At 38.2% G+C, this 25,575-nt stretch overlaps 1 protein-coding gene across 1 annotated transcript; it reads left to right on the top strand.

Moving 5' to 3' along the window:
- The first annotated feature begins 82 nt into the window (after window positions 1–82).
- LOC307006120 (chromodomain-helicase-DNA-binding protein 4-like) lies at window positions 83–16,066 on the top strand. The gene is given in 27 exon segments (XM_079626765.1): window positions 83–265; window positions 267–271; window positions 713–729; window positions 1,771–2,019; window positions 2,229–2,432; window positions 2,881–3,092; window positions 3,179–3,310; window positions 3,418–3,514; window positions 3,846–4,037; window positions 4,688–4,888; window positions 5,080–5,217; window positions 5,682–5,803; window positions 5,911–6,084; window positions 6,314–6,455; window positions 6,585–6,716; window positions 6,803–6,920; window positions 7,011–7,135; window positions 7,249–7,341; window positions 7,466–7,607; window positions 9,415–9,584; window positions 11,206–11,395; window positions 12,096–12,182; window positions 12,281–12,372; window positions 12,455–12,588; window positions 12,669–12,813; window positions 12,910–13,060; window positions 14,948–16,066. Coding segments are annotated over 27 exon segments (4,107 nt in total). The 5' UTR covers window positions 83–191; the 3' UTR covers window positions 15,517–16,066.
- Window positions 16,067–25,575: the final 9,509 nt, after the last annotated feature.

Below are 25,575 nucleotides of genomic sequence, written 5' to 3'. Positions count from 1 at the left end.
ACGACTACGTCAAACTCTTTTTAACCCTACATGCTGTGTGATGTTGTAGTTTTGTAATGTCACTAGTACAGAACTATAATTGATTTTATTTTACCTTAACACAGCTAGCCTCCGCTGTCACTTGTTTCTCTCTCTGTCAACATGGGCTGCTGCTGAAAACCTGACCAAAATATTGTTGTTATTTCTATTTTATGAAGCGTCCTGACGGGAATATGTCAGGGAGTGAAGACGACCGGGACCATTTTGGACCCATTCGAGATGGTAAGGCTAGGTGAGTCTGGACCCTCATTAACCACATCATGTTATAACGTTACCGTATAACCTCCCTAAATGAGCCCAAACATGTAAATTAACTGCTCACATATCAAAGTGCGTCTGGACAAATGGCCATTTCTGTAAGGAGTAGCAGCTAACGTTACGTTACGCTGCTAGATAGATTGAATGTTTATCTATTTTGCTTGAGCTGGCAAGCCACGTGTATCTGCATCATCCTTTAGGTTATGATGCAGTAGTAGCCAGTTAGCTGCATGCAAAAGTCACATCACTTCCTGATTCACTGATCCGTAGTGAAAGCATCAGCTGTTAAAATAAAACATAAACCCTTTTTGTTACAGACTCTTTACCTCAGCGAAAGTGGCTTGTTTTTGTACTTTAGCGTTCGTACCGGCGGAATATTGTTTAGCGTAGTGTGTCAAACCCATTTGTTTTCCAGAGGTGGACAGTAACAAAGTACATTTACTTGAGTACTGTACTTAAGTGCACTTTTTGAGTATCTGTACTTTACTTGAGTATTATTTTTTCTGGAAACTTTTACTTTAACTTCACTACATTTGAAAGACAAATATCATACTTTTTACTCCACTACATTTCTGTCAAGGTCCTTGAGTAGAAAGTAGTATCGTCAGGGATGATTTGGGTGCATTTTGGTTGGAAATGAAAGTCTGGTTGAAGTCAGAACTCGACTGATGTTGGTTTCTGACGTCAACCGATTTTCAATCTGTCCTGTCTGTCTGTCTGTCCAATGAGATTAACGTACATCTGACATTGGATTCTGACATAAACATGATTTTAATTTTCAACGTTGGGTTTGGTCTTCTAAATGCAAATGTTGTCATTGTTTTGGAACACACTAGCTTATAGACAACAAGGCTAACATATTCATACTAAAAGCCAAAAAACTGGGAACAGCCATTTGGGTGTCCGAAACCATTGTGGATGTTATTGAGTACACTTATTCAATACCACTACTGGACCTGTGTTCTAGAAGTAAATGTGATATTGATATGAGGGTAGGCACTAGGCAGGCAGAGATTCAGAGGCATAAGGTACTGTAAATTGGTTATTACATGCAACAATGCAACAATAATAAAACAATGCATTGACATTTACTTTTATACTTAAGTACTTTTAAAAATGAGTACTTTTACTTAAGTAAAAATCTGTCTTCACAACTTTTACTTGTAACGAAGTAATATTTGACCAGTAGTATCTGTACTTTTACTCAAGTAAGGAAGTTGTGTACTTGGCGTTGGAAATGACGTTGGTAGCGCATCGTATCAACAGAGAGCTTATAATAAATGAATGATTTCCAAAGCAAGAGCCTTTTGCCCTAGTTTCACTGCTGCTGACATATGTGGACAGTAGGTTCACATCTCGAGGCAGGAATCCACAACAATAATGTATTCTAAAAGGCTTTGTTTAAACTATGTTTCTCAATTGATGTGCCATATTTCCTCTAGTCATTATATTCAGTATGGGTCATACAGTTAGAATAAAAAGGGAATTCAATGGGAGGCTCGTGAGGAGAGTTCTGAGGGTGAGGAGGAGAATGAAGATGGAAGGAGGGATGAAGGAGAAGTAGAAGAGGAAGACGATCACCATATGGAGTTTTGTCGGGTTTGCAAGGATGGAGGAGAGCTGCTATGCTGTGACCCATGCCCCTCGTCTTACCACTTACACTGTCTTAACCCTCCCCTGCCAGACATCCCCAACGGAGAGTGGATCTGCCCACGCTGCCTGGTGAGAGACGAGTAATATAGTGTTAGTCCAAGTCTATCCTTTGGATTTGGTTTTCTTGAGATTTTATCTTTGTAGATGTCATTGCCTATATATATATATATATATATATAGGATCAACAACATTACTGAATCCCAATTAACATTTGTTTATTTTTGCTTGTTTGTTTAATTCTACAGAACAAATATAATATAATATCTTGTTTTCTCAGAGTGCTCCACTGAAAGGGAAAGTCCAGAAAGTTCTGACGTGGCGCTGGGGTGAAGCCCCTCCCCCTATGCCCGTGCCTCGGCCTGCAGACCTCCCAGCCGATGCTCCAGATCCTCCTCCTATGATTGGTCGGAAGGAGAGAGAGTTCTTTGTGAAGTGGTGTAACATGTCTTACTGGCACTGTTCTTGGGTCCAGGAACTACAGGTAATGCACAAATAAAAACACACACAATTTCTTGTAAGTAGGGATGAACCAATATTAATATTCTAGCAGATATGATTAACTAATTATTTTCTGGTTTTGGCTGATATCTATACGTTTTTGTCTAAATAAATGAAAAATTACATTTTAAATTCTAAATTACATGTAAATTATTACTGTTTGTGCATATTTACTTTAAGTGAATGTTAGATCACGGCACGAGTAATCTAAATGTAAAAATAGAGAAAATTAACATGAACATTTAACAAATGATTTATAATACCTCTGATATGGTACCGTTATATTGTCCATCTCTGTAAGTCAAGAACATAAAAGTAGTTACACTCTCTTATATGCCCAATTGCACATTAAATCGTGCATTTGTTTACATAGGGGTGTTTACTAGTAAAATTGTCCAATTAGGTATGTCTTTTTCTCTCTCTTGTCACAGTTGGAGCTGAACTGTCAGGTAATGTTCCGTAACTATCAGCGGAAGACAGATATGGAAGAGCCCCCCAATCTAGAGATGGGTGCTGAGGGAGACGAGGATAAGAGCTGTAAGAGGAAGAATAAAGATCCCTTCTATGCCCGTATGGAGGATCAGTACGGACGCTTTGGAGTAAAGATGGAGTGGCTCCTCATCCACCGCATATTAAATCACAGGTGAGGGTGTTCAGATGTTCGAAATCTCTTGAAGAACAACATCTGCTCAACTATTGGGACATTAATTTCTCCGTTCTCTCTGGCAGTGTGGATAAGAAGAATAATGTTCACTATCTGATCAAATGGAGAGATTTACTGTATGATCAGTCAACCTGGGAGTGTGAAGACATGGACATCCCAGACTTTGAGACCTTCAAACTGCATTACTGGAACCACAGGTACATGCACACAGGACTCTGCAGCATTTCACACGCACACACCCTACAATGAAACAATGTTGCAGTTATAATTTAATCTACATATCTTCTTTCTTTCTGTTTGTCAGGGAGTTGATGCTTGGAGAGGAGGGCAGACCAGGTAAAAAGATAAAGAAGGTCAAAGTGAGGAAGACAGAGAGGCCTCCTGCAAATCCTGTTGTGGATGTAAGGAATCTTGGAACAACTCAAATCAACTTCTGTCTACTTTATAAGATGGAATTTTTAATACTTTACACATTTAGGTCGTAGCCATGGTTTTGCACTGCAAGTTATTCAATGCAAATTCATACCATGGCCACTTCTTTTCTCTGTCCTGTTCCCCACTTTTTTCCCAGTAATTTTCTTTTCTCTCAAGTGTAACCATTAATATAATTATCAGTAAGGCAAATAATTGCACATATAGATTTTTTGAAAACATTGTTTAAAAGCCAAAGAAAATATATTAATAGGTTTTGACTGTCAATGAACTAATATTCTTCCTGTCTCTTACTTTCAGCCCATTATAAAGTTTGATAGGCAACCGGATTATCTTGACTCTACAGGCGGCACACTTCACCCATACCAGCTGGAGGGACTGAACTGGTTGCGTTTTTCTTGGGCTCAGGGCACAGATACCATCCTGGCTGATGAGATGGGTCTGGGAAAGACTGTTCAGACTGCTGTCTTCCTCTACTCGCTCTACAAAGAGGTGTTTTTTCTTTAAAATATATAAGTACACTATCACTCAAAAGTTTTGGGTCGGTATGAAAATGTTTTTTTTTTTAAAGAAGCCTCTTGTGCCCTCCAGGCTGCATTTCTTTTAAATAAAAATTACTGTATAAACAGTATTATTAAAATAACTGTTTTCTATTTGTATATATTTTGAAATGTAATTTATTCCTGTTATGGCAAAGCTGAATTTTCAGCAGCCATTATTCCAGGCTTCAGTGTCACATACACGATCCTTCAAAAATAATTCTAATATGCTGATTTGGTGCTTCAGAAACGATTTTCACTATTATAAAGGTTGAAAAAAGTTGTGCTGCATAATATTATTCTGAAAACCATGATACATTTTTTTAACCAAGATTTTTTGGTGAACTGAAAGTTCTAAAGAACAGCATTTATTTGAAGTTGAAATATTTTCTCTAAGTGTAAAAGTCTTTACTGTGATGTAAAAGCTTACTGACTTCAAAGTTTTAAACAGTAGTGGCATTTGTTTTCTTGTATTATTAAATCATTTTGATTAATTGGTTTTACAGATATAAATGGTCTCTAGGAAGACATGGATGTTTATCATAAAATGTTTTGTGGCTTTAAAGTAAATAATGTGGTATATTTGGCAATGGTTTCTCTCAGGGTCACTCGAAGGGGCCCTTCTTGGTCAGTGCCCCGCTGTCCACTATTATTAACTGGGAGAGAGAGTTTGAGATGTGGGCCCCAGATATGTATGTGGTCACTTATGTGGGTGATAAAGACAGCAGAGCTGTCATACGAGAGAATGAATTCTCCTTTGAGGACAACGCCATCCGCGGTGGGAAAAAGGCCTCCAAAATGAAGGTATGAATCACAGAGGAAAGGAGGGGCAGAGTTGATACAATAGCTTATAATCAGAGAGAACTAGTAACCATAACCGTAAACATGTAGGTTCATGTAAATCTTTGCAACATCTGTTGTGTGGTTTGATGATATTGCCATGGTCTTTATCTGCCTACTATGCGTGGTTCCTGAAACTCTCTTCATCTGTGCAGAAAGAGGCTGCTGTGAAGTTTCATGTGCTGTTGACGTCCTATGAGCTCATCACAATTGATCAAGCCATCCTGGGCTCTATTGACTGGGCTTGTCTTGTGGTAGATGAGGCCCATAGACTGAAAAATAACCAGTCAAAGGTAAAATCCATGTGTCAGACCCCTGACACACCAAAGTATTTACTACTTAAAGGATTTGTTCATCCAAAAATTCAAATTCTATCATCGTTCACTCACCCTCATGTAGTTCCAAACCTGTATGACTTTGTTTCTTTCACTAACAATGATTGGATTGCAGCCGGTATCAGCCCACTGAGGATAAAAGTACTTTAACTTTAACTTTTTTTTTCATCAAAAAAAGCTATCGAATGAATTCAGAAGACTTGGAAAATAGTGCAACGGTCTTATGGACTACTTTTATGGTGCTTTTGCATATTCTTTGAAGAAAGTCATACAAGTTTGGAGCAATATGAGAGTGAATAGATGATGACAGAACTTTGATTTCTGAGAGATCTATTCTTTACATTTTATGATCAACAAGTTTGGATGTAAAACTAACACACACACTCTCTCTCTCCCCCTCCGTTTCCCCCTCTCTCTCTCAGTTCTTTTGTGTGTTGAATAACTATCCTCTTCAGCATAAGTTGCTGTTGACAGGCACACCTTTACAGAACAACCTGGAGGAGCTCTTCCATCTGCTCAACTTCCTCACACCTGAGAGATTCAATTAAGTGTGTGTGTGTGTTCTTGATAAGTAAGTGCGATGATGATTTTTGTGTGCCCTCAGTTTTTTTTTGTTGACATTGTTCAGTACCAAATATGTGTGTGTTTCAGTAACCTGGAAGGTTTCCTGGAAGAGTTTGCTGACATAGCTAAAGAAGACCAAATTAAGAAACTGCATGACATGTTGGGTCCACACATGCTCAGAAGACTTAAAGCTGATGTCTTCAAACACATGCCCTCAAAAACTGAGCTCATCGTGCGTGTGGAGCTCAGCCCCATGCAGAAGTACGAGACTTGTTCAGTAATTGACAATGAATGTTCTGTTTAAGATTGTGCATATTTCTTCATTTCACATTTTTCACTAAGACTGATTTGTGCCACCTGCTGGACAACATCTGTTATTTACAGCATCTATAATTGTACTGTATGACTGACAGTTTGATGATTCTGTTTACTCAGTCTGTCTATATAAAATATAGTTAAATGGGCCATTTAATGTCATTTTCTGGGACAGGAAGTATTACAAGTACATCCTGACACGCAACTTCGAAGCTCTGAACACTCGTGGAGGAGGAAACCAGGTTCTTCTGCTTAATGTGGTCATGGACCTAAAGAAATGCTGTAATCACCCCTACCTTTTTCCCACAGCTGCTAATGTGAGCTTCCATTCACTCACTGTCAACTACCATTTTACAGTAGAAATGGGGGAAATAACAGCTTTTAGGTTTTAAATTAATAATAACAATACTTCTTAATGGGTGATCGATATGGGTCTCATTTTGCAGGAAGCCCCTAAAATGCCCAATGGCATATATGATGGCAGTGCCCTCACAAAGGCTTCTGGGAAACTGATGCTTCTGTTTAAGATGCTGAAAAAACTGAAGGAGGGTGGACATAGACTCCTTATATTCTCACAGGTACACACACTTTCCAGAAACACACGCAGATTACAAATATACTCAGAATAAAACCATATACTCTAATATACTTAAATCTATTGTAGATGTCAAAGATGTTGGATTTGCTGGAATACTTCCTGGAGAACGAGGGATACAAGTATGAAAGGATAGATGGAGGGGTGACTGGAGGGATGAGACAGGAAGCCATCGATAGATTCAATGGTGAGGGGATAATGCCAGCCATAACAGCGGTTTGATCAAAATCATGGATGTTTTGTTTTGATCAAAAATGTCTATTTCCTCCCATTGCAGCTCCTGGCGCTCCTCAGTTTGTTTTCCTCCTGTCCACCAGAGCAGGGGGTTTGGGCATCAATTTGGCAACTGCCGATACGGTCATAATCTACGACTCAGACTGGAACCCGCACAATGACATCCAGGTAGAGACGACGTGAATTACCTGATGCTAAAACTATCAAACACCTGCATCTCTGTGAGAGACTATGTGGACAAACTCTTTCTGACACTGTCTCTCTCCTGTTGTCTTTCTCAGGCATTTAGCAGGGCTCATCGTATTGGTCAGAATAAGAAGGTCATGATCTATCGATTTGTCACTAAAGCATCTGTTGAGGAGAGAATTACACAGGTGAGATATGAAACGGTTTTGTTTTTTCCTGGGTTTTAAACGGTTTCAAACCACTATGTAGAAAAACACTTAACAATCAATCACTTTCCCTTGCAAAAGTCATCGCATGACCTTTGTGTCTCAGGTGGCAAAGAAGAAGATGATGTTGACCCACCTGGTGGTGCGGCCCGGTCTGGGCTCTAAGGCTGGATCCGTGTCCAAACAAGATTTAGATGACATCTTAAAGTTCGGCACAGAACAGCTTTTCAAATATGAGCTCGGAGAGGGTGAGAAAAATACTGTTTTAAGTAATACTTAAAGAAGTAATACATCTTTTAAACTTGACCTTGATTTGAGATCAGAAAGTGGAATAGACATTTGACAGAACAATAATGACATTTAAATAATACTTCAGGATTTAGCATTAAGCTTTGTATCATTAGAAAACCTGTAGTATTTTCAAATTACCGTGTTTCCCGCCCTCTTATCCCCCTGAGACGAGAGATTTATGAATTTTTTGGCTGTAAAAAATCTTCAGACGCAAAAATCACGTCATCTGAGGATTTTTTGGCCTAAGCCTAGAGACTACAGCCAGTAAAAGGCCCTAGATCCGCATATTTTCAACCCGCCCATAGAGGATGGAATCTCCTCACAGAATGTACAAATAGTGTCAGCCAACTTTTTTTGGAAGCTAAGCTAAAAGGTCTTATTCTGTGGAGAAAGCTGAGTAGTAGGGGTTACCATCCTCTTTTTCCCGGACATGTCCGGCCGTCGAGATCGTCCAAAATGTCCGGGATTCGGCTTTTGCTTTCTGCAGTCGCCATTCATTGTTTACACGCACACCTTTTGTTTCAATCTAACTGAATTCATTCCGATTGGTGAATCTGAATGTAGTGTTTACATGAACGCTAAACAAGTGATGGGTTAATGGCCGTTTTAACATTGCTAGGAAAATTCCCGCTCCGCTCATCAGTAATCACGCCACCGGCCTCGCGTCGTTCTCTCCCGGCCCTCGGTCTCGTCCTGCTCGGCACAGTAAACATAATGAATGCCGACTGTAGAACGCAAAAGCCGAATCCCGGACATTTTTGGCGATCTTGCCGGACATTTTCATATACCGGTAACTGCCTCCAGAGCAAGACATCGATGAATACATCATCACACCATAGGCCCCGCCCATTGGCATTCAGTCGCTTAAAGGCTGACATTTGCTTAGGATGTGAGCATCATGTGACTCGTGTTGCATCAATAGCAAATGGAACCCATTATAATCACTGATGATATCTACACTGGATACAGATGCGCATTCCATTTCTAACATACTCCACACACTTGAGTCTGTCGACAACAGGACAAGTGAAAAGTGAAAAAACGTCCGCCCAGTTTAAACAACTCAATTGTGTCTCTGTGCAGACCTCAGAAGGATCCCAGCGTCGGAAACAAGTGGATTATTTATAAAATTTGTCGCTTATCGTGCCCGGGGATTACATGTTTGTTCGGAGCATTTTGTTTTGCAAACGATGCACAGAATAATTAATGGAGAGTTTGCAAAGAACATTTTGTTGAAAGAATAAGCAGCCAACTGTATTGGATCTGACAGAAGCTGCACCGCAAACCGTAAGGAAATGATTTCATAATGCTTTGTCTGTAAATGACAACATTTTATATGGATAATGTTTTCAAAACACTTTACTTGCATGGGCGTTGATACTGTTTCCAATGCAAGAACGTTAGCCAATCATAATAGTAGCCATTTACTGACATGCCTTAAAGTAGCCGTTCCTTAAAAGCAGATAATTTCAGACAGAGGGTCAGAATGAAGGTTGAAAATAATAGATTTTCTGCATATATAGTGTATATATTTATTTATTTATTTTTTCGTGCTAAAAACTTTATTAACATTATAAATGAACCTCAAGGAACATAAAAAAAAAAAATCCATGTCATGACCCCTTAAAAATACTGCCAGTGCTTGTAAAGCACTTCTAGTACTAGACAATATGGAAAATAACAGGAATTAACAGCCTCTATACAAGCAAGGGACAAAGTAAAGATTAAAATCAATTCTAAAACAAGTTAATATCTCTCATCCAGGTGACAATAAGGAGGAAGACTGCAGTGTGATCCACTATGATGACAAGGCCATTGATCGGTTGTTGGATAGAAACCAAGATGCAACAGACGACACAGAGCTGCAGAGTATGAATGAATACCTCAGCTCCTTTAAAGTGGCCCAGTATGTGGTCAAAGATGAGGAAGAGGAGGTAAGTTTGTGTGGGATTGTGACTGTCTGTGTGTTTATGTCATATCTCATATGTATATCTATATGTATATCTTATGCACTGATGGGCAGTAACGCGTTAGAAGTAACGCGTTACTGTAATCCCATTACTTTTTTCAAGTAACGAGTAAAGTAAGGGATTACAATTGCAAAAACAGTAATTAGATTACTGTTACTTTCCCGTAAGGAGGCTGCGTTACTGCTTTACTGTGATTTTGTTTCGTTAGACTGTCTCGTGAGTCGTGGCTTAATTTGAGCCGGAACACGCCCGACGTTGGATACGGAACCTTTTTTATTGGATCCGGCACCTCCTATGTCACTATGGAAAATTAATCGCCTAAATAAAAAAATAAAATAAAATACTATTTGTGTAGCCTATAGTGTTCAATGTTGTTATCGATAGAGCTGCACAAATGGGGTATTATTTCATCCGCAACCGCATCACAAAACTCATCATCCGTAAATGCTGATGCGAGCCGCAAGAAAGCCCTATAGTCTGTTCTAGAAAGGATGCAGCAAAGATATTTAATGCTAATGTATGAGACATCGGCCTACGCTGAGTTTCATTCATTTATGAGGTGCGCGCTCTAGTTAACAATGAAAGTGAAAGTGAACGCGGCGCGCTGGCTCCTCCATGTCACGGTTATTATATTGTCTGCTATATTTGCCTTGTATTTGGTAAATACATGCAAATGGTTGATGAAACATTTATTAAAATAAGATGCAATTGAATTTATACAAAACAAAATTCACTTTAAAGAAAGGCTTTTAACAATACAATGCAAGTGAACGCAGTGCACTAGCGCCTCAATGCACGGTTATTATATTGTCTGCTATATTTGCTTTTTATTTATTAAATGCATGCAATTGGTTGATGAAACATTTATTAAAATTAAGATACAATTTATACAAAACGAAATTCACTTTAAGGAAAGGTTTTCTACAAAGCAAAACTTAATCAAATGGTAAAAACATGTCTGATGATTTACAAAAACAAAACTAATTTGCACTTTAATGTTAAAAGACGTAAATGTTAATAATTTGGAATACAGTCATGAGAGACTTTCATTTTAATTATTTTATTGCTGTATTTTATTTACATCTAATCGAATAGAGGATTTTACAAAAAAAATATGTGCATTTTATATGCTGGAATATGCAGAAATATAAGTTAACAGAAGAAGGACTTTGTGTATTTCGTTAAAATATGGTGGAATGTGCAGAAATTGGTTAAATGTTCAACAATTTTCTTCAAGTCTGAGACTGTTGCATTTAATTTAATTTTTGGTTGATGCAATGTGCATAAAGTTAAAATATTGAAACTAATAAAACAAGTTTTAAAAAAGAGAATGTTTCATTTAATTAAATTTTAGATGATGGAAGATGCAGAAAGAATATAATTAGGCTGAAAGGTCTGCTTTGTATTCAGGTCGTGCATCATGTTTTTGAAGTAAAGTAACTAGTAAAGTAACTAATTACTTTTGAAAATAAGTAATCAGTAAAGTAACTGGATTACTTTCTTGGAGAAGTAATCAGTAATCAGTAACTAATTACTATTTCCAAGTAACTTGACCAACACTGATCTTATGGTATGTTTTCGTCAGGAGGAGGATGTGGATAGAGAGATCATTAAGCAGGAAGAAAGTGTAGATCCTGATTACTGGGAGAAACTGTTGCGCCATCATTATGAGCAGCAGCAGGAAGATCTCGCTCGCCACTTGGGCAAAGGCAAACGGCCACGCAAACCCGTGAACTACAACGATTGCTCACAGGAGGACCGAGGTAGTAGACGGGGTACAGACGCATTTTAAGCTTTTTTACTACTCTTTTCCTGTATGTTCGTGAGTAGTTGCATGTGTGTTGTATGGATGAAGATGTGTGTGTGGTTTAAGGTCTGGTAGATATATTTGTGTGTGTTGTGTAATATCTGTAAATCCGTTCCAATGAAAATAATGTTTCATGTTTAAAATAATTCCTTAATTTTTATAAATTATTATATTTATAGTTTATACAGTTTTATAATTTTGGGTGGTTGTTGTTTGGATGTACATTACCAGTCAAAAGTATGGACACACTTAACATTTAAATATGGGAATTATGTTAAATGTGCTAAAAATGTTTAACAAAGCAAAACTTACATGTACTGCTAATGAAAAATAGAGTAATTTTCTTTTTTATTATGAAAACCATTTTATATTCAAAATCTTGTAATTTATGCATAATTTATACATTTTATATTGTTTTTATTGATAATTAATTTAATTATACATTGTATATAAACAAAATATAATACTAAATTATAGCATTTATAATCTTTGGACTGAAATTAGTTTCTTGCCATCTTAAAAACCTTAATCTAGTGTGTCTAAATATTTGGCCTTTTTGTTGTAGATGTCAGCATGATTTTGTCTTTTGTCCCCTCAAATTAAATATTTTCTTGCCAATAGAACTCAAATGCTCAATAAAATATTGCCCCACTCATTTGTGTTTTTAGACTGGCAGGATGATCAGTCTGATAACCAATCAGATTACTCTGTGGCTTCAGAGGAGGGTGATGAGGACTTTGATGAGCGGTCTGAAGGTAACGAATGAAATTAAACCATCTTTATCTGAATAAGCAGTTGTTATACAGATATATATATTTGTATTGACATAGTCCTCTTTTTTTTGTGTTAGCAGCTAACTCCCGAAGACCAAGTCGCAAAGGGTTGAGGAATGATAAAGACAAACCACTGCCCCCCCTACTGGCCAGAGTGGGAGGAAACATTGAGGTGCAACTTCACTTGCCTTTCAAATTGTTTAAACTATTCCCTCCACATACTCAGTTATACTTAACCTCTCTCTCCTCATTAGGTGTTGGGCTTCAATGCTCGACAAAGAAAGGCCTTCCTGAATGCAGTGATGCGTTATGGGATGCCTCCCCAGGATGCCTTCACCACCCAGTGGCTTGTTAGAGACCTGCGAGGCAAATCAGAGAAGGAGTTCAAGTGAGTCTGACATTCCTTACAGAGGATTTCCTGTCATTTATTTTAACCTAATTTACTTGAGCACTCTCTCTGTTTTTTAGGGCATACGTGTCCCTCTTTATGCGTCACTTGTGTGAGCCAGGCGCCGATGGGGCAGAAACATTTTCTGATGGCGTTCCACGGGAAGGACTATCACGACAACACGTTCTCACTCGCATAGGTGTGATGTCACTGATCCGCAAGAAGGTGTGTGAAGTTATGATCGCTAGTGCTTTAGTGGTAAATGGAGAGCTATTTGATTCTGTGAATGACAGTGGCGTTATGTGATTGACTGTTTTGAAGGAGTTTGAGCATGTCAGTGGTCAGTGGTCAATGCACTGGATGAAAAAACAGGAGGAAAGCAAAAGAGCGGCAGCCATTGCAGCGGGAGAAGATCAAAAAACACCCTCTATAGGGACCCCTGCAGATACCCAGCCAAACACACCAGCAACAGGTACACACACGCATGTCAGTGTTGTTATTGTTAACTAAAACTATTTAAAAAATAATGGAAATAAAGCTGAGATAATAAAATAAAATATAAATATAGCTGCGAGCAGCGATGACGGGCCCAAGCTGGTGGCACCGCCAGCCCGGTGCCTTTAGTTAAACACACACACACATACACACATACATACATACATACATACATATATACACACACACACACCGGTATATGTATATATATATATATATATATATATATATATATATATATATATATACACACATACACACACACTGGTATATATATATATATATATATATATATATATACCAGTGTGTGTGTATGTATATATATATATATATATATATATATATATATATATATATATATATACCGGTGTGTGTGTTAGGGGTGTGCTAAAAAATCGATACAGCGATACATCGCGATTTTTATATTCATGATATACAACATCGATTTCCAGCTCAAAAAATCGATGTAAAAATAATAATAATAATAATTAAATCACGTTTTAAACGGGGTGTGACCTGGTGAACTACAAACCGCCGTCCATGTAGATGTCGCAGTTATGGCGGCTTTATGTTCTTGTCGTGGACAAGAAACATATCAGACTACACGTTGCTTTCCGACCAGTCATCGCGTGCCGTCTCACACACACATTCACTCGCACACATACACACACTCTCTCGCGCTCACTCACACACACAAACAGCGCTCACACGCTCTCACACACACGCACTCTCTCACGCTCACTCACTCACACAAACAGCGCGCGCACACACACACACACACACACACACACACACTCTCGCACTCACTCAAAACACACAAACGCACGCTCACTCAGTAGCGCACACACACTCTCTCGCTCACTCACTCACACAAACGCACATTCACTCACACACACGCACTCTCTCGCGCTCACACACACACACACACACAAACAAACGCACGCTCACTCAGTAGCGCACACACTCTCTCAATTTTCGGTAGTGAAAGCTGCATATTTCACTTAATTGTTTACATGGACAGTACCTGAGTATCTGCACTTTATTTCCATGTTTTTATTTTATTTGATTCAAGCTCAGCCCCACATAACCTCAGTGAGTTAACTTACAGTAACTGTGCACTACACTTTAATTTAGTTTTAAATATCTAATGCACTTTATTATTTTAACGGTTTTAATGTTAACATTGTTAAAAGTTCAAGTCTATTTTGTTATGGCAGCTAAAAAATAAATTGGAAAGGAAATTTTGTATTATATTGTTTTGACTCAATTCTTCTGCTGATTTATCAATGTGATCTGATGTAAGACTACTCAGATGGCAGTCACACCGTAACTTGTATTTTATTTTGGTTTTACATTTTTAGTTAACTGTGTGGAATATCGCAATATTTATCGTATCGTGATGTATCGTGATGAAATCGTATCGTGATCCATGTATCGTGATGCGTATCGTATCGTGAAGTCCTTGCCAATACCCACCCCTAGTGTGTGTGTTCACACACACAATTTATATATATAAATATATATATTTATATATACAGTGGGGAGAACAAGTATTTGGTTTTCCTACTTACAAAGCATGTATAGAGGTCTGTATTTTTTTTGATCATAGGTACACTTCAACTGTGAGAGATGGAATAAAAATCCAGAAAATCACATTGTATGATTTTTAAATAATTTATTTGCATTTTATTGCATGATATAAATATTTGATCACCTACCAACCAGTAAGAATTCCGTCTCTCACAGAGCTGTTAGTTTTTATTTAAGAAGCCCTCCTGTTCTCCACTCATTACCTGTATTAACTGCACCTGTTTGAACTCGTTACCTGTATAAAAGACACCTGTCCACACACTCAATCAAACAGACTCCAACCTCTCCACAATGGCCAAGACCAGAGAGCTGTGTAAGGACATCAGGGATAAAATTGTAGACCTGCACAAGGCTGGGATGGGCTACTGGAAAATAGGCAAGCAGCTTGGTGAGAAGGCAACAACTGTTGGCGCAATTATTCGAAAATGGAAGAAGTTCAAGATGACGGTCAATCTCCCTCGGTCTGGGGCACCATGCAAGATCTCACCTCGTGGGCAATCAATGATCATGAGGAAGGTGAGGGATCAGCCCAGAACTACACGGCAGGACCTGGTCAATGACCTGAAGAGAGCTGGGACCACAGTCTCTAAGAAAACCATTAGTAACACACTACGCCGTCATGGATTAAAATCCTGCAGCGCACGCAAGGTCCCCCTGTTCAAGCCAGTGCATGTCCAGGCCCGTCTGAAGTTTGCCAATGACCATCTGGATAATCCAGAGGAGGAATGGGAGAAGGTCATGTGGTCTGATGAGACAAAAATAGAGCTTTTTGGTCTAAACTCCACTCGCCGTGTTTGGAGGAAGAAGGATGAGTACAACTCAAGAACACCATCCCAACCGTGAATGGAGGTGGAGGTGGAAACATAATTCTTTTTGTTTCACACTAACCCTTTCACACAAGCCAGTTGGTTGCCATGGTGAGGTGGGGTGCCCATAGCAACAGCAGGAGGAGTCGTCCCGTGAGAGTCACTGAGGAGACTGTTGGCATCAGATTGCCTGTCTGTCTGTCTACCTGTCTGTCTCTGAATTAGTGTTCAACTGTGTTTCTTTCAGTTGTGCCTATTACGTTGGGGTTGTTCCCCTCATATCGGTCAAAATCAATAGACAGGAAATTACATTACTGATTAATGTACATTATTACATTGTATAATAAATAGAATTAGCAATTACTTGAACATGAACTGCTCATACTTAATCACTGCTTTTATGCATATGCATGACTTGTACAGATTATGACTGGCATCAGAATATATTTAGATATTTTTGCTGCTTAATGAGAACAATCTATAGTCGGCAATTCAAATAATTAAAACAAAACATTTAGACCACCTTCGCAATGTATTAAACAGAAGTTTCAAATGTGACATTTCTTATATAATAAAAATGAATATCTAACAAATAAATCTGTCAATCACTACAAAAGACAAAGGATAAGTCTTTACCACTTTGAGGTCCAAAAGGATAAAAGATGTCGACGAACCATTTAAATCGAGTTCCAGATCTGTCAATTATCCAAATTTATCACAAGCTTGATGATTGTAATTATTTCCACTTATGTTTTGAAGATAAAATGCCTCTAAGTTGTAATCTTATTGTCACACAGAGAGAGATATTCATCTTATGGCATTTTCATCCATGACCGAAAAAAAAAAATCTATATTATATCTCAATATCTCTTTTGTTGAGTAAAATGATCAGGACAGGAAAAATAAATGTATTAGTTTTATAGATAATGAAACAAAAATACAAATTCTATTTTTATCCTAAGAAAGCACTTCCATTCCCTTCAGATCTGTATTATTATATGTGGGGGAAAAAAGTTTCCATTTCAGTAATCCAATTTGTCCACCAAAATGACCAATTCCAAAGGTAAAAAAACCCCAGATAAGTGTGGATGAAGTGATGGTTGTGGGGTTATAAAGGAAGAATGAATAAAGGGTGGGAGGGTTGGAGACCTCAGAGAAGGGAGGGGTGAAGGTTTCGGCCATAGTACATTAACATTGAGGGATGAGCTTGCACTCATTGTCCAATTTACTCAGGACGTAATATGTGACCTCTGCTTAATGAGTCCCGCAGGATGGTGCCTTCAACTCGTGGGATTATACAAATGCTAACACACTCAACTGTGTGTTTGTATTTGTGTTGTGCGTCAAAAAGAGGGCAACTGACCAAAAGTCTAGTGCCAAATCACTGTCTAAATGCATACATCTGCAGGTCTGTGTGTGTAAGTGTGTGTGTGTGTGTGAGAGAGAGAGAGAGAGAGAGAGAGAGAGAGAGGGAATTCCTTTTGTCAATGCATGTGACTTGAGCATCTGTTACCTAGTATCAGTGAAGGGTGCATCAGAAATTGCCCTTAAATCCTGAGACTCTCACAAAAGAGTTGTGCGTGAAAGCTAGCGGAAATTGACAGAAATATGTCGTAACAATAAATAACCTGATAGAACAGCAGAAGTGCTCAGACCTGTCCCGAAATGGGTCTGTGTGAACGTGTCTTACCTAATGTTTAATTTTCCCTAACTTTTGTTGCTCTTTTTACGAGTGTCCCCCTCCCCCTTTCTTTCCTCCCTCTGCCCTGCTCCCTCTTTTTCTCTCTCTCCATATTGTCTTCGAAGAAGGGATGACATTTAGACAAGGAGAAGAAAACAGTGCTGACAAATATTAGAAGAGAGAGAGAGAGAGAGAGAGAGAGAGAGAGCGCGAGAGAGCGCATTAGGACAAGATCTTGGATTTCATGGATCTACTGTGGCCCCCAAAAGTACTTGTACACTTAGGTCGCAGTTTAAAATGCAGTGGAAACTAAAGATTTAAACCAAGTGGCATCTAACCAAAATCCTAAAAACATTTTTGCAAGGACTTTAGTTTGCTTGGTCTTGAGATGACTTTTAGTGGTTGTATAGTCAGTTTCCCTCAGATAAACCTGGACATGTCCACTAACATTTGACAACCAGAAATAAATAAATTAAATAATTTACCTAACAAATGTCATTTACACATTTCTTTAAAATAAATGCCAATTGGTTTAGCATTTTATGAAATATAGGCTATTTATAGCATTCATTTTGTTATATTTTGCAAAAACATGCATACTACTTTTGATAAACATTTACTGTTTTCTATTGTAAAATGGAGCATTATTTTGCTTTAAAATTTTTGCATTAATGTCTTATATTACATTGCATATACATGTTCATGTACAAAAAATGCAGACTTAATTAAATTTCTCAGTCGATAAATCTCTATTGGTTGTATATATATATATATTTTAACATTTATTTACTTAAATACTCTAAGTCTGTTTTCACTTCTGAACTCTCCTGCACCTCAGCAAGCAAATAAATAACTGTGCCCTCTTACAGATTCACTGCCTTTCTCTCGATTTGAGCATTGCCCCCTATATCTCTCCCCTCCCTTGCACTTTTTCACCCCTCTTCTCGTTGTATTCTCTCTTTGTGCTTGCCGTCCTTCGCAGTGACGTCTTGCACGGTCTCCCCCAGCAACACCATGGCGACCTGCACCCCCATGTCATGTCCGGCGCCTCTCTTCTCCTCATCTCTCCATCCGCTTACCGCTTGCTCATAAATAAAATCTCTTCTTTTTAAATCAAGTGTCCCATCTGTCGGAATCTGTTTTACACGCTTATTTGAGATGTCACAGTGGCTAATTGTGGCTGTTTTCTGTGATTTAACATGCGGTTCAGGTGGACACCTGTGCTGGCCTGTGAATTACAGTTTAACAATTCTACACGGTTACTGATTATTTGATATATATATATATATACACACACAATTCATATATATATATATATATATATATATATCACAAAATGTAAAATACAAATGATATATATATAATTTGTATTTTCCACATTTTGTGATTTATATATATATATATATATATATATATATATAAATTAATTATTTTTAAATTGCACTGATATTCATTTTTAATATGAAATCCTTTAAAAACATACATACATAATTTTTTTTAAATTGAATTATGTGTTTCTAAATTATTTAAAATTAAAAATGTATGTGGAGCCGAACCCGAATACGGTATTCGGAAAGGCACAAATAACGTGTTTTTTACAAATACTTATTTCGAACAAATACTTTAAAAAATATTTGTATTCGGGAACAAGAAAAACTTTATATCAAAAAGCTGCGTTTCCCTCATGAGCCCGCAGTGCACGACGCCCGGATGAGTGAGTGACGGACACAGGCTGCTCCACACAGCAACCGAGAGCGCTCGGCTGAGCGAAAAAACACTTAACTGCATCACTATTTTTGTTGAATAGATGTTTGTACCTTAACTGGGTTCCTCAGGCAGTTTATAACTTTCGGGAAGCGGAGTTTGATCGGGAGATTATTCCATTACGCTGCATTATTGACGTCTGTGCAGTCGGGTGCTCTCATGCTCGCTCTGTTTACGTAACGTCAGCTGTTTAGCGCGGTAATTTAGACAATAGGCTTATGACAGAGTAACGTTAACGTTCGGTTAAAAAGTTAAAAAATGCTTGTGTAGTTGTGTCGAATCGTATGCACGTGTGGGAGACAGCAAGATGTAGGCTGTAGGCTTCATAATGTTCACAATGGTATTTTATTAGTTGTTTAACCATGGATGAGGTAATGGCTGTTATGTTATTTTCTTTTCAATGACATTCCTTGTTTCATTGCTGGATTTATGGAAAAAACATCAACCAATATTGCATATCCATAATTATTATTATGGATATAATTAAAGAATACTTACACATAACGTAAATTAGAAGTGTAACAAAAAATTTTTTTTTACGATTACGATTTTTACGCCTATTTTGAATTTTACTCGAATACAAATACAAATACAAATACTTTTCCCCCCTCAACAAATACAAATACAGATACAAATAGCGGCTGCTTTGCACACCCCTAGTATATATATATATATATACACACACAGTTACAATCAAAATTATTCACCCCCCAATAACAAAATGTATGAGGCATCAGTAAACACTATTATATAAAGTTTATTAATACGTGTAATTGATGAAAATTTTAACATTCATGTACAAATTATTCAACCCTCAAAAGTAAAATTTGTGCAGAATTTTTTATTCTTTATAACCTGTCAAATCTACTGAAATCTTGGCCCATGGCTTAAAAAGGCTTCCAGATGACTGATAATCTTTGGTTTTTACGTTACCACTGCTTTCCTCGAAGTCCACCAAATATTTTCAATGAGATTTAAATCTGAAGACTTTACAGGCCATACAAGAACATTCTGATCCCTGAACTAAGCTTAAGTAGATTTGATGAATACTTTGGGATGGCTGTCCTGCAGGAAAGTCCATCAAACATCAGGCATCAAACATCAGTCTGCACCAAAGGCATCACCGTCTTTGCCAAAATGGCTTGATACTTCAAAGGATTCATGATGTCCTTCATACACTCAAGATCTCCACTTCCTGCAACAGCAAATCACCCCCATAACAAGACATGTTTGACCATGAAGATGTGTTCTGCTTCGAAGCTTTGCCTTTTTTTGCACCAGATGCTGATCCATGGGTCCAAAAAGTTCCAGTCTGGTCATATCACACCATTAAACATTCTTCCAGAACTCCATAGGTCTATCCAAATGAATTTTAGCATATTCAAGTTGGCCTCTTTGTTCGTAGTCAAGAGCGGCATTCGGCCCAATAATGTCCCAACATGAAGGCCATGAATGTCTATTGTTCTTATACTCTATATTGAAATGTTTTTCCTCCATTCATCAGGTCCTCCTTCAAGTCTTTGGCAGTAAATTGAGGGGTTTTCTCAGTTCTTATCAAACATTTTATTCCCCTTAATGATATTGTGCTTTTTATTCAACTCCCTCAAAGATTTGTAGAACGTCTGAATAAGGCTGCCAGCTGTGTCTCTAGGAACTTTTAGTGTTTTGGAAATCTTCTATAGACTTTCTAATGTAATAAAACAATCTATTCTAGCTTTTATGAGTGCTAGTCTCTTTTGACTTGGCCATATTACTCAAGTTTAGCACATGCATGGGCCAAAATGTGTAATGGCACAATCTAATTCAGTTTTGTTCTGTTCCCAAAGGCTTAGTTGCGTTTTAACACAATTTTGTACCATACATAAAGCATCATTGAAAAGGGGTTGAATAGGATACAAAAAAAATCCTATAACTCAAAATCATTACATTATTGATATTATCACTTGTAATTTACCACTAGACTGTTATACATGCAATTTATATATATTAAATATTTATATATTATTTATATATATATATATATATATATATATATGTATCTTACATTTGTAAATTATTACAGTCTCTGCTGGGGTGAATAATTTTGATTGCAATTGTATGAACTGAATACACATACAAGAACATGCTAGTAGATAAGATACATGCTAGTAGAACATCCACAACATGACAGCGCACAGTGATTATTATTGGATGGATTGTTGACCTCATTCTGGAATGCTTGCATTGGGTTACTGCGGACCACTCAGTAAATATTATGGGATAGAAATGACAGCCCTCCAATCAGGCAATCCCTCCCATTTAACCCATTATTCATTCAGTCAGTGTATCAATGGAAAAATTACATTTAAGCATCACATGATTTTAAATTAAGGTGGCAGTAAATTATCTGTTCGGGTCTATAGGACCAAAAGTGAAATGTTCATGTTCTTTGTGCTGGCTCATCCATCCATATCACCTGTAACAAGCATGCATAGTAGCACCGGTACACAGACACTTTGTTTTAACTGGGTCCGCAGTGTCAACATTCCCCTGACCTTCAAGAGAATATTATTGGATGGGGCGAAGTGTGGTGGGGGCTTCAGGGTGACCCCCACCCCCCAACCCCTGCATGGTTTGCCATGATTGGTGACTGTGGACTACCCCCCGTCCCCCGAATCTCCATGGTGACTGATCTACTTTAAGCAGAAGGGTGTGCATAAGGGTGTGTGTGTGTGCTGGGGGGACACAGTACCTGAAGCACTGATGTGTTTCTGTACAGGAGAGATGGATGGTACATAGCAATGGGCTAAAATAAATCTAAAGCTCTATCTATCTATCTATCTATCTATCTATCTATCTATCTATCTATCTATCTATCTATCTATCTATCTATCTATCTATCTATCTATCTATCTATATCTAATTCTGTTTATATTGAATTGATCTATCTGCTACCATTTATAAAAAAAAACTTGGATAACTCAAATTGAGCTCAAAATTTGAGCTTGTCTACTCAAAGTTCACTTTGCATGTGTTTCATCTTGACAAAATGCATTTTTTTTTCATTGTTGATACTCCATAGTTCATAAGTTCACAAGGATCTAAGCCCATCAACACTGCATTAATCTGATGACATGTTGTAGTTCCTCTGCTATATCAATATGTGTTTCAGGATTAGGGTCAGTTCTATCGTATTTGTGCAAAAGTGGGAGACGCAATGAAATCTTCATTTTTGCTTCATTTTTTTTTATTTGTGAATGGCAAGTTCCAGTTCCTTAAAGGGGTCATGACATGAGAAACCAAATTTGCCTTGATCTTTTGGTATATAAGAGGTCTTTGTACCATTAAAACGTCCTGCAAGTTTCATAGCTTAAGACGTCCTCCCCATTATAAACGAATCATTTATTTAATCAAGCTCTAAATACAGCTCGTTCTGGATCCATGGTAAGAAGTGACGTCACGGTACGAAGTGACGTACCAGCGTTTGCATATGACCGCCTCCAGCAGAAGACAGTTACGCTTTAAGCGCAAGACAACTACGCTCATTTCGTATCGTTGTCGCGCCCGCGCGCCGCGCGCCTCACAAGTGTTCAGTGGACGGACAGCGAGTGGGTCTGTGTACAGGGAAATTACGACGCCGCAGATGTGCTGTTCCTGGCTGTGGACAAACAACATCTTTGAATACGCTGCGAAAGATCCAGACGTCACGGAAAAATGGATGCACTTTATTTTTTGCGGACGTCTCAGTCACGGCAGTGTTAGTTTAAGCGTTTGTTCTGTACATTTGAAGGATGACTGTTTTGAGCTTTGCCAGAAAACTGTTGCTCAAAGATAAGTCCGTACCGACTATTCTGGACTCAACATCGACGACGCAAACTGTAAGTAATGTATTTAAAACTTTAAACTACTTTTTAAATACGCTGAAAGATCCAGTCGTCAGGGAAAAAATGGATGCACTTTATTTTTTGCGGACGTCCCAGTCACGGCAGTGTTAGTTTAAGCGTTTGTTCTATACATTTAAGGATGACTGTTTTGAGGAAAAAATCCCAATATGATGCTTGGCTTTGCCAGAAAACTGTTGCTCAAAGATAAGTCCGTGCCGACTATTCTGGGCTCAACAACGACGACGCAAACTTACTTTTTACCATGGCTAATATAAACACATTTGTATAAGAGAATCTTGAAAATATGTCGCCTTTCTAGTAGGCCTACATGTGATAGAAAATTAAAAATGTTGCCTTTATCAATGCTGCATCTTCAAATATGGCCTGTGCATGCATTTTTGTCCGTGGTACACCCTATGATTTCATTGGAATTAGTTAAATAATGTTAAACTGTTAGCTAATCCGTTTTCAAGTGTCTCGGGTTAATTTTTTTTTATTAATTCAAAATAGTTTCACTTTCCATGTGGACACGGGCTGATCCAGTCTTCGTTGTTGTGGTGATCGTTCATTTTCCTCTGATTCTGGCTCAAACATAATAAGGTTTTATCATTGCAAGAGCCATCGCTTCGCATGCATCACCCGCTATTAAACAGTTGCGCCGAATCCGCAAATGTTCTGGCTGGGGGCGTTAATAATTGATGCATAGGCACTGACGTTAGCCAATCATAACAGTGGGCGTTAACACTGAACTCTTAAAGGGGAAACACCCCCAAAACAGACTGTTTGAATCAGAGGATGAGAAACAGGGTGGGAAAAGGTCATAAATCACTACATTTTAAAAGTTTTTTGTAAAAAAACTATAGTAATACTATATTTGCACCTAAGGGAACATAATAATGAAATAAAAAAAAACATGTCATGACCCCTTTAACAGAGAAATGGTGTATAAATATTTATAGCACTGACTACTAGATATGTATATCCTTGTTGCAGGTTTAAAGTCAGCATGAAACAGAATCTGCGATAAGGTGCATTCACACTACCAGCGGCAAAGCGACAGGATCCCATTCATTTAAAGGATAATTCCGGTATTTAACACCTTGAGTCTATATTGTAGTTTGTTTTGGATGAACAAGAGTGGTGGACAACATTTTTTTGACAATGGTTCCTCTCTCGAGTTTTTGACTATAAAAGAATTGGCCATGGACCCATTATCATTGGAGTCAATGTCCGAAAATGTCATTAAAACAACCTTTAACATTAGTTTTCAAAACTGTGCAACTCACCGAGTGATTAGTGATGTTAGTTGATGTTCCAGAAACAAAAAGTGTTGCGAAATACAGTTTCTGTCGTGTTTTATTCGTCATTTTGTAAAATCCCATTGAATTCTGTTGAAGGACTGAGTGCTCGTTAATATAAATGCGCTACCGGAAACGGAAAGGGGGCTGTTTACATTTGGTCGATGTAGTCTTTTTGCTCGCTTCCGTTTCTCATAAGGCTAGCGAGCAGAGCAACTGTGCTCCGGGAGAGTAAGCGAAATAAACAAACAAAACCTTGAAAATATTGAAAGACGTGACCACTGACCAGTGCAATATGAAGTTGAACTCGACTGTGACCGTGAGTGTCCCGCGAGACATAAACACCGGTTATCGCCATCAAGTGGTCGGGAGTGTGCTAACGCTTCAGATTCAAATATTGAGCGGAAGTTACACGGTTGTGAAGTGTCTGAAAAAATAGTTCCACTATAGCAAAATAAACGGATTGGAATCATATATTGCGACGAAATATTGTTTATAATCATCAACGAACACCACTAACCACTCGGTGAGTTTAACAGTTTTGTAAACAAACATTATTGGCTGTTTTAATGACATTTTCAGACATGCCCATTGACTCCAATGTTAAATGGGTCCATGGCCAATTCTATTATAGTCAAAAACTCGAGAGAGGAACCATTGTCAAAAAAATGTTGTCCACCACTCTTGTTCATCCAAAACAAACTACAATATAGACTCAAGGTGTTAAATACCGGAATTATCCTTTAAATGGAGAGCAGACGATTTCCGGCTACACGAGCGACAGTGAACGTTGTCGTCCGGATGGGTCGTGTCCAGCGACGCAACAAAGTTGAGATGTTCAACTTTATGCAAATGAAGAACGACTTTCAGGAGCGACAACCAATAGGAGTGAAGTCACTGGAGCGCACGTGATACGTCACTCTTCAGTGCGAGTCCAACCGAGGCTAGATGAATGAGAAGCTCATCAGAAACTATAATTCATGACATGTCTCCGTGTACATACGGTGGTATTCGCCATGCTGACTCCGAGCCTGAATGGTTTTGTGAACCCAGACAGACCGGCATTTGCCCTTTTCTGCACTTAAATAGCCACGATGGCAAAGAGCACTTGTCGTTTCTCGTTCATCTTTAATATTATGCATTTTATGTACTGATTCCATTTATATTTAGACTTTTCCTTCCAAAATGATTGTTTGTAGCGGCAAGAAAACCAATCCGTGAATGTCACTCACAAACATTACTAGGCAACCACTAGCGGCCTCACCGCCAGCCACTGGCGGCATGCAGTGACTAAGTCGCTTATAATGTGAATGATAGATGATAGAATCATTGTGGTTTGCTATTGCTGTGATCTCATGTGAGTGACAGTTTGTCCCGCCCTTGCACCAGTAAACACGTCATCAGAGAAGGGAAGGGATGATATTTTGATGAAAGATTAAGAGAGCACTTGAATTAAATTTTTTAAATAATGTAAACGGATACATGCAATA

Source organism: Phoxinus phoxinus, assembly GCF_949152265.1.
Source record: "Phoxinus phoxinus genome assembly, chromosome: 10".
NCBI classification, from domain to species: domain Eukaryota; kingdom Metazoa; phylum Chordata; class Actinopteri; order Cypriniformes; family Leuciscidae; genus Phoxinus; species Phoxinus phoxinus.
This window is presented reverse-complemented; position numbering and strand designations above follow the sequence as displayed.